General features: G+C 47.1%; 1 protein-coding gene across 1 annotated transcript; it reads right to left on the reverse strand.

Moving 5' to 3' along the window:
* Positions 1-262: 262 nt before the first annotated feature.
* Positions 263-2,987, reverse strand: LOC124676075. The gene is made up of 2 exons (XM_047212157.1): positions 2,012-2,987; positions 263-1,902 (listed from the first exon to the last, which is right to left on the reverse strand). The coding sequence occupies exons 1-2, from the start codon at positions 2,949-2,951 to the stop codon at positions 263-265; spliced, it is 2,580 nt and encodes an 859-aa protein (XP_047068113.1). The 5' UTR covers positions 2,952-2,987.
* Positions 2,988-10,481: the final 7,494 nt, after the last annotated feature.

A 10,481-nucleotide genomic window follows, 5' to 3' on the forward strand; every position in this document is an offset into this window, starting at 1 on the left:
AATCCAGTTACATCAAGTGGAGTACATATCTAGAAACAGGGAGGAATAGAGCATAGGAACTGTGAACAAGCTGAGCACCAGAAAAACTCGAACAGGGGCCAAAAAAATTAGGAGAAAGAAACCGTAAGAAATAAATATACAAAAAGCTGCCTTGGATTTTGGCTAGTATAGAATGTAGAGGAATTACATCCACTCTTTACATGAACATAGCAGCAGATCACACTGATAATCAAGGTAGCGAGCACATAGCTATGGCCCCGGTTCATACTAACTGAATCCCCCCGTTCGTCTGCTCCTGTGACTGTAGAGCACACTGAGCACACTGAGCACATTGTGTCTGAAATCCCCGGTTCGTCTGCTCCGGTGACTGAGAGGCATCGACATGAACGCTGGTACTCTGTTGCTGATGTGGACATGACAATGCCAGTATTATATGGATTGCAACGTAGGCCAGTACGGCGGCGATCAGTGCGACAACATACATTGACGTCTTCCACCCCCTGCTGGAGCCGGCTGCATATGCCCCTAGGAGAGCAAGCAAATCCAGGAAAATCGCCGTGGTCATGACCTTGAGCGACAGAACCTTCTTGCCCCGCCACTGTTCTGGTAGTAGCAACAGCACGATGACAACAATGGACGCCACAAAGGAGGCGGAGTTGCTGTAGAAGAAAGCAAGGTACCGGGGCCTCCTGTTGTCGTGCAGGACCGGGTTGCCTGCGCGGTACCAATCACTGTCGGTCTGCCAAGATCCCCCAGGTGGACTCAGACCAGCTTGGTAGGTGACACTCGCCACAAGGATTCCTAGGAGCATCAGGTATTTGCGCTTGGCATGCTTCTCCTTCGCTTCTTCGCTCTTCTTCTTTTCCTCCTCCGTCTCACCATCTCTCTTCTTCTTTTCCTCCCGCTGACTGCCTGTGTCATCTCTCTTCTCACCCAAGAACAATGGGATCATTGCAACTATAACGAAGATGACCGCAGCCATCAGGACGAAGATGTAGATGGATGTTTTGAGATGCTGAGTGCTTCCGGCAGCATAGGCCCCCATCAGACAAAACATGCCCGCTGCCGTGCAAATAGCGAGCGCATAGCTTCGTATGGCCGGCCTGTATAGATGCCGGTTCACGAGCAGTATGATGAGGGCCATGGACAACATGAAGCTCACCGAGTTGCAGTAGAAAAAGGCAGTGTAACGGCGGGTAGAGTTGTATAAGAGGACCGGGTCACCTGCATAGTGGCCGCTGGATCCATCGTCGTCCTCGAGCCGGAAGCCGCCCGGAGGGGTCAACCCGGCTTGGTAAGTGATAGTCGCAGCCAAGACAGCGAAGAGGAGCAGCCCCTTGCGCCTCTTCTCCACCAAGTCCATTTCCTCTTGAGTTATGGTGTCTGCATGGTTCAACGTGAAGAAGACGACATGGATCACCACATAGACCAGGACAGCACCTGCCAATGCCATGGCGTAAATGGAGCTGCTTACGTCCCGGCAGCTCCCGGCGGCGTAGGCACCGATAAGGCCAAACAAGTCCAGTATCATGGCTGCCTCCAGCACGTGGGTCTTACGAAGCTGTTTGCTCTGGACCAAGATGATGGCGACCAAGGATGCCACGAAGGCGATGGAGTTGCAGTAGAAGAAGGCCTTGAACCGCCTAGCGTTCGTCGTCAGCAGGATCGGGTCGCCACCCATGTGGCCATCCCTATTATCCGGCCAAACGCCACCTGGCGGGCTTAGCCCCGCCTGGTAAGTGATGGTCGCCGCAAGAGTGGCCAGCAATAGAACAAGTGAGCTAGCCTTGTCGGCTGCCTTCCTAGTAATTGAAGAGGAACAGGTGTCAGTTGCAATTTGCAAACGGGAATCTGGTGCGGAGGAGGAGGAACAAGAGAAGAATAAGAAGTTACTGTAGTTACCTGTCATTATCGCTCCCCTGAGTTTTTGCTTCCAACTTTCCCGACACCCAACCATGGAGTTGTTCGATTTCCTTCCAGAAGCAAATTTTCCGTACGGTTTCGCTCCAACCTTTGGCAACTGCAACTTGGAGGAGTATAATGAATACCAGCACGGCACCAACCAGGCTGGAGACATAGACTGTGGTGTCGGTCTCCCTGCAGCTGCCAGCAGTGTACGCGCCGACGAGGCTGATCAGCGCGGCGGTGATGCAGCCGTATGCCGGATATAAGCGAGGCTTCCTGGTGTCGAGAAGCACCACGATGATGAGCAGCGATGCGACGAACGATGTGGTGTTGCAGTACAGGAACACCGTCAGGCGCGCGCCGTGGCTATCCTTGAGGATAGCATGGCCCGGGCTGTGGCCGCTTCCAGCGTCCCAGAAGCCACCCGGCGTGCTCATCCCGGCAACGTAGGTGATGCTCACCGCAAACGTCGCGAGCAGCATCAGTACTTTCCGGAGCCGTTTCTCGTTGGTTGCGGTAGCAGGGTCCTGTGAGTAGCGGCGCGGATCTGACGAGACCGGTGCGGTAGCACGGTTCTTGTTGGCTGCGGTAGCGGGGACCTCTGGATCCGCCGAGAACCATGCCACCCCCATCTGGACAACGAGGCAGGCGACGGCGATACCCACAAGCACCAAGGAGTAGATGGTGGTGACCTTGTCCCGGCAGGTGCCGGCGGCGTAGGCCCCCATTAAGCTCAGCAGGTCCAGCACCATGAAAGCCTGTAGCGGCCTGACGTTGATCAAGTAGTTCTTCTTCTCATGCAGGAGGGCGAGGGAGAGGACGAGGACGATGACCACGAGCGACGACGCGAAGGCCGTGGCGTTGCAGTAGTAGAACGACAGGTACCGGCGGGGGTTGGTTGCCCGGATGATGGAGTCGCCGGCGAGGCGGTCCATGGAGGTGTCTGTCTCCTGCCAGACACCGCCTGGCGGGCTGAACGCCGCCGCGTACGTCACCGTCGCCACCAGCGTCGCCAGCAGCAGGATATACTTGTTCAGGTCCAGCATGAGCTTGTCGCTCTTGATCAGCTCCCCCTTCTCATTGTTTTGGCCGTTGTCGCGTGTTGCTGCCTGCTCGGCCATTTGCAGAGCAAAAATAGATATGGTGCCTCAGGAAACTCTCGAAGATCTCTCATATATATAAGCTCACCCGGCAGGTTAGTTCCAGCGTGACAGACTGGCAAAACTTCATGGAGTAAATATGACTTTTCGTTCATATCATCATATGCTTTGGCTTCCATTAGAATACGGCCATCGCAAGAGATGACAAAATCACCACTAATCCCCTTGTCTCCATTAACATATCTAGATGCCTTCCCTATCGGTTCAGATGAACTGGCGGCGCCCAACAACAGGACAGGCCATATGTTGAAACCCGATTAAACTTAGTCCAAGAGTTACGTAGTTGTCCGACCTTCTAAGTTACAGGAAAATAGTGCGCGGTTGAGTTTCCTTTATACTATTCAGTTGAAACTTGTCATTTTTTCCCAAGCTACATATTTTCAAATTTGAGTATGAAAAATGGCACGCACATACATAAGTGTATCCTCTACGCGCAAAATTTTTGTTCGGAATTTTTGAAGCTCTATTTTTGAAAAAAAAAAGGGTTCCGAACAATGGGTTCCAGTGGACCAGGTTCATTTGTGTATTTTCGGGGGACTAGACCAACTGTGTGATTAATCTGTGATGGAGGACCGCGGTGGGCGAGAATTGTTAAACCATGGTTGTTGTTGTTGTTTTAGCAGCAAGATCTGTTCCTACCTAATGCCATGTCATAGTCTTTGGATCCAGTGTAGATTTTTTATCTATCAACTTAAGTACTTAACCAGATTCGAACTCCATTGTGTCTTGGTAGATTAAAAAAAGAAGAACACGCCGGGCTGCCGCTGGAAGGCATATGACTCCGCGTCGTGGAGGTGCTGTCTCTGGCATGCTCGTCTTGCTATAGATAAGTAGATGATGATATAAAATGGTTAAGTCTTTTGGTGTCACGTAAACTATGCAATTCTCTAGTCCAAACACGGCTGGACCCAGCATGTGGCGGGACAACATTCGATATGGAGCATTGACTAATCCATCTTTGTCCTTCTACACTCTGGATGATGCTAATCTTAAGATTGTTTCACCGTATAGGTTGCCGTTGGAAACAGCCTCAACAAACATACATGGCTGGCACCTATATATCTCTCGGATGCTCCTATAAAATGCTCGTCTCTTGGCGTGTCGTAAACTAATATTTTCTGAAGTTCACACACGGCCGCACCTGGCATGTGACCTGCGTACAACGGCATGGATTGTTGACTATTCCCTGCGACATCCTGGATGGTGCCACTGTTAATTAACATCCTTCAACCAACGTTGCTGTTGGAATAGCCTAACAGAAGTATATAACTTGCTGGCACTTGATGGCAGAAGGCTGATGTCAATATAAAAAATACATCACATCATTCATATATGACGACATTGATTTGATATTATAGATGTTAATAGTTATTTTCATAAAAATACATTGCATCATTTTTATATAACCGTTGCATCTGGCATATGACGTGCGGACACCTCCATCCCTGCGACACCCTGGATGATGCGAACGTTAACGTTCTTTCACAAAGGTTGCCATCAAAACAGCCCCCCTCAACAGAAGTACTATCTTGCTGGCACTTGATAATTGTTTGGCACAAGGCCGAAGAAGTACAACATCCATTTTTTAAAAGACGTATAGTTTTCAAGTCAAGCAATGTAAAATGTGACCAAGCTTGTAGAAACAATTATTGACAGATATAACAATATATTGATACAATATGAAAATCCATCGCATGATATATTGATTTTTCATTGTAGATGTCAATATTTTTTTATAAATTGGTTGAACTTTATATTATTGACTTTGACCAAAATTTATACGTCTCCGAGCTCCTAGGTGGAGGGGCCGCATGCTGAGTGATCTCGTGAGTGTGGAGAAGCGAAGTCCTGGTCTCGGTGGGAGAAATGGCTGTCTATGGCCACTACCGAGCCGTCCTTGCGAGCGTTGTGGACATGGAAGTGAATAGGAGACCACAAGGGACTTCTCCATTTCTTTTTCTTGTACGATTGATTTTCAGCAGTGCGGTGCATATCTTGATATGAGTGGATGGATGATCCCCTCTTAGTCGTCATGCCAACTGCTGGCAAGGCATGAAAGAATTGAAAGAACATGCTTGTGTCGGAGCTCGTGCAACTCCAGGTTAGTCCCCTTTAAGAACACTACGAGAGAGCTGATTTTCGGGGGCACTTTAAAGTGCCCCTATAAATTGAAAAAAAATGCCTCTAATTATTTAGACGCACTTTGCCATAGTGGCTCTAAAGATATTTAGATAGGAAGCCGTGTGCTTGCCCACCTAATGGCGGGCAAGCAAAATAAATTTTTTTTTAGAAATAGTTAAATTATGGTAGCACAATTAAATAATATAATAGGCAGTAAATGGTTTACAGATAATTGCATAATCATGACACCATGAGCTAAATATTCATACCATAAAGTGCCTTGTACATATTGATATACTAAAGAAAATAATTATATTACAAATAAGAACCGGCTAGCATGTTTCCCTCTCAGAGCAATGACCCTCTTTGCGATGTCACATGCGTTGGTGGCCATGCGAACAACTTGGTGCACGGCGGACTCCTTCTTCCACTCAAGGTACGAATTTTATTAAGAAGTTAAATTTTGTTGATCTTCCAGATAGTGAGATAGAACATAGAGCTAGTGTCTTAGGAATCTCATTAGGACAGTCCTCAGATCCAGGTCTTAAATTCCATTAAATCTCTAAAAAAATTAGAAGTGCAACAAAATTTAATTTTTCTTAATAAATCTACAAACCTTGGGGAGGATTCGTCTAGCTTAGTTCTTTCAAAAGCATCCAACTTGTCCGAGGACTTGGTAGATGCTGACAATGATGATCATGAGGATCTAATGCATGTTCCACTTATCAAGTGGCGTAATAAAAAGAAGGTCAAGTCTTCTCGTTTGATTCGACGAAGTTCTAGGATTAAGAAACTTAAGAATCTGGAAATATGAGAGGAATTTGGTGGAATTGCGAGGGTCTAGCGGATCCTGCTAAAATTTGTTTTATCCATGAGTCACTAAGGGAGCACAAATTAGATTTCATTGTTTTGTTAGAAACTGGGAGAGCTATTTTTCGGCGCATCCGATAATAGTGGTCAATGAGGCGCCTTTATCCAATATACTCAACAATCCAGAAGCTACAGGTCGTGTCTCCCTTTGGGGAATAGAACTTTCTCCTCGGGACATCACGTATGAAAAAAGAAAAGCAATAAAGTCGCAAATTCTGCCAGACTTCATCGCAGAATGGATGGAGCTGCAAAACACAGGACCCCCAGATCTATCGAGAACCTGGACTATGAACTTTGACGGGTCCAAGAGGTTAGAGGGAGCTGGAGCAGGCGTGATACTCATATCACCTGAAAGCGACAAACTAAAATATGTCTTACGGATGACGTTCCCAAATGCATCTAACAATGAGGCAGAATACGAAGCTCTTATACACGGGATGAAGATGGCGAAAGCTTGTGGCGCAACTCGACTAAAAAATTTTGGCGACTCACAATTGGTGGCTCGACAAGTTATGAACCAATGTGACGCAGTCAATGATAGCATTGGTGGCATACAAAGAAGTATACAACGAGCTCGAGAAACTATTTGATGGATGCGAAGTAAATCACATCAGCAGGCTCAGCAATGACGAAGCCGATGTTCTTGCAAACATCGGGTCGCAGTGTCTCGCGATTCCTCCGGGCGTGTTCTGGGAGGAGATAACAGAGAGATCCACAAAGCCGAAGAAATCAACAAAGAAGGAGAAGGATGAGAAACCCTCGGGGGGCTGCGAAAGAAACATTGGACGAAGAAGAGGAACAGGATCTAGTACTGATGGTACAAATTCCATGGATGCAGGCGTACATATTCGAAGCAAGGCGAGTTATTAGACGATCCAAAGCTTTCACGGTGGTCAAAGGGGAGTTGTACAAGCGAAGTATCTCGGGTGTGTTACAAAGGTGCGTTACACCCGAAGAAGGAAGAACAATCCTGAAGGATGTACACGAGGAATATGTGGTCATCACGCGAGCAGTCGAGCTATTGCAGCCAAGGTTTTTCGAGCTGGATTTTACTGGTTGACAGCGATTGAGGACGCAAAGGAGATAGTGCGAACTTGTGACGCATGCCAGAGATTTGCCGCAAAGCCTCACTCTCCGGCAGCGGAATTGATGCCAATACCCTTATCTTGGACCTTTGCTCAGTGGGGTCTCGATATGGTGGGGAAGTTACACAAAGCTTCGTGAGGAGGATATGAGTACATGCTCGTCGCTGTCGACAAATTCACCAAGTGGATAGAAGCGAAGCCGATAAATTCACCAGACGCAGCATCAGCAATAAAATTCGTGAAGGGCATTGTTTTCGGTTTGGAGTACCTCATAGCCTCGTCACGGACAATGGCAGCAACTTCACATCCAAGGAATTCAAGGCGTACTGTGCAGAGGTAGGCATCAAATTGCACTTCGCGTCAGTTGCGCATCCTCAAACTAATGGTCGAGAAAGCCAATGGTATCATCTGCAATGGTATTAAGAAACGTTTGTTAGGACCATTGGAAAAAGCTCGACATACTTGGCCAGAGGAGCTGCCAAGTGTGCTATGGAGTATCCGAACAACACCAAATACGGCGACACAAGAAACTCCGTTTTTTCTGGTCCATGGAGCCGAGGCAGTACTACCAATAGAGATAGAGCATGATTCTCCAAGAGTCACGGAATATGATGAGGAGGTTTCACGAAAGGCACTGGAAGACGATGTCGACGCATTGGACGAAACCAGAGACGAAGTATTGTCAAGGGTCACTAAATATCAGCAAGACCTAAAAAAACTATCACAGTCGACGTCTGCGACCAAGATCCTTTCAGGTTGGAGACTTAGTTCTGCGACTCAATCAAGAACGTACTGAAAAACTTGAGTAGCCATGGCTTGGCCCTTACATCGTCACGGAAGTCATCGAAGGAGGAGCGTACAGGATCAAGGATAAGAAGACAGGGGTTCCCGAGAAAAACCCCTGGAACGTGGCACAGCTAAGGCGTTTTTACGCTTAGTGTCGAAATATAGTCCTCCTTGTAAAAATACGTGCTGAAACGCCCGCGAGTTTTCAGACGCACTCTTTTCCTTTTTCGGGGCACCGAGTGGGACCGGGAAAGGTTTTTAATGAGGCGGGCTCGCGGTGCTGCAATATAATAAAGATAGTGGAGATACATATCTTTTTCTTCGACATGCCCGGGGGCTTACGCCTCGAAGTTGCAATATATACACAATATAGATGAATTTAACTGGCAAAAAATATTTCGCCTTGGCACCAAATACCTCGCCAAATAAAAGGAAGGTGCAAAATAGCAATTAGCAAAAAAAAAACAAGATACTCGGGGGCTTGTACCCGCAAATATAGTATATTCAATAAGAATTTGGGTGCCTTGGTTTACAACCTCGCATACACAATAAAGAGATTTACCACCGAAACACTCGGGGGCTTGATGAAGAAAAATAGAAATATTTCCTAACTTTACAATATAGTATATGTTTACAACAATACAGGACGCCATTCCCGAGAAAAATCGACAGGCTACAAGAAAAAGAAAGTCAATTGCGGCTCAGTATATTATCTATGGTCATCCGTCCAGTATTTGCAGCACAAGTACTATGTTCAGCATAGCTGCCCCTTACGAAGAACTCAGAGTCCATCCGAAGAAGTGCATCCATCATATCTTCTGCAACAGGTGTCACATGATCATCAATTTTGCTGACATCCCTTTTCCTTTTCACCATCTTGGCTAAGCACTTGGTAACAATTTGGCCCATGTCAAACTTGGGATAGCAGATTTTGATCATCATCATAGCAAACCTAGCACCGGCAGATAGTTGAGCTCGCACAAAGTGATGAATACGAGGGGCATCTTGAAACTTCTCCAACAAACTAAGAATAGTGTCGGGCGCCTCGTTCCGAGGAAACAGCGTCTTGTAAACCAGGGTCAATGTTCTGGTGCAGAAATCAAGGAACTCGCGAACCTGACAGGCGCGGTCTTGAAACCTAACAATTTGTCGGGTTCGCTCTGGAGTGGCCCAGAACAGAGAACCATGGTCAAGAGAAAGGTTAACGAGAAGATTTTTCCTTGCGTTTACCCTCTCTTCTTCAGCAGCAGTGTCGAGAAAGGAACCTATTTGGCGACAGCACAGGAATTTCAAAAAAAGGATACAGCAGGAAGACAGAAGTTTTGATTTGGAAAAGCATACCTGACATATCCACACTAGCTTCATTCATCAAGTCGAGCATAAAGTTCTCTCGAGTGGTTGCCTTTTCAGCTTCAGAAACGGCGGCTTCCCTGGCAGCCATGGCTTCTTGAGCCTGTTGAAGTGCAATTTTCTCCCTTTCGGACGCCTTGCGAGATTGTTCCATCATCATAAGTGTTTGCTTCTTCGCATACTGAAGCTGTCGACGAAGTTCTTTCAAGTCTTGCGGAAAATTCTTACTCGAGGAATCTTCATCAAGTTCAGTATTAACAAGTGTTTTCGTCGAACGAGAAGTAGGCAAAATATCGGAAGGAGCAGGCGACGGAACGTCAACTGAAAGAAAAGGCTCGACATCAATCATCAAGCAAAATATACTTCCATTGATATTCGGCATATTTACATAGCTATTACAAAAGGATGGTTCCTAATGAACCAAGGGGTCAATTGTCGCCAAATCTATAAAAGGCGACAGCACCAAAAGAGAACGACAGAGAAGGCAAAGTTGGTCTACTTGACCTCCGGCTTTGATGAACTTGGAGCTGGAGTTGGCTTGCATCCAAGATAGGCGAGGACCTTCTTCGAGTTTGGCTTCGCAGCCTTGATCAGCGATTGCCATTTCTTGGTCTCCATCTCATGCGTGTCGCCAACCCTAGTCCAGTCGACATTCTGTTGGCTGTCGGCAACCAGAGCAATAGTGCCTTCAACGCCAACCTTCAAACCTTCTTGGCGAAGTTTGAGCCCGAGATTCTCTTTAGAATTGAAGCACTTGGCGAGAGCAAGAAACGGCGCGGGTTGTTCTTTCTTCGGGAAGAAATAAGGGTACAGCTGCGACAACCCCGCCTCAGCTTCAGCAAGACCGTCGTGTGCCTCGTCTCCATGAATCTCAAGGAGAGAAAGCCCGTCAAGAAGGGGATCGTTCTCAGGATCCCTAAGTTCATATTCTTGACCCGTTTTTCCTGCTAAGGCAAACATTTATTGATAAGTAAGCAAGACATGAGAAGTTCAAGGAAGTCAAAATAGTTTGGGCACTTACTGGCAAAACGACGGCTCTGCGACGCCAGGCGCTTGATAATCGCCTCTTCGCGAGCAGATTGTTCGGTTATATGCTCGCTCAGAGAAGTTTCCGCGGCATGAAGCCTTCCGCAGGTCTTCAATGGTAGCAGCATCCGCTTCAGCTTTCTTGCGAGCTGCTTCGCTTTGCTTTAACTTAACAGCA

Source organism: Lolium rigidum, chromosome 1 (genome assembly GCF_022539505.1).
Source record: "Lolium rigidum isolate FL_2022 chromosome 1, APGP_CSIRO_Lrig_0.1, whole genome shotgun sequence".
Lineage (NCBI taxonomy): Eukaryota > Viridiplantae > Streptophyta > Magnoliopsida > Poales > Poaceae > Lolium > Lolium rigidum.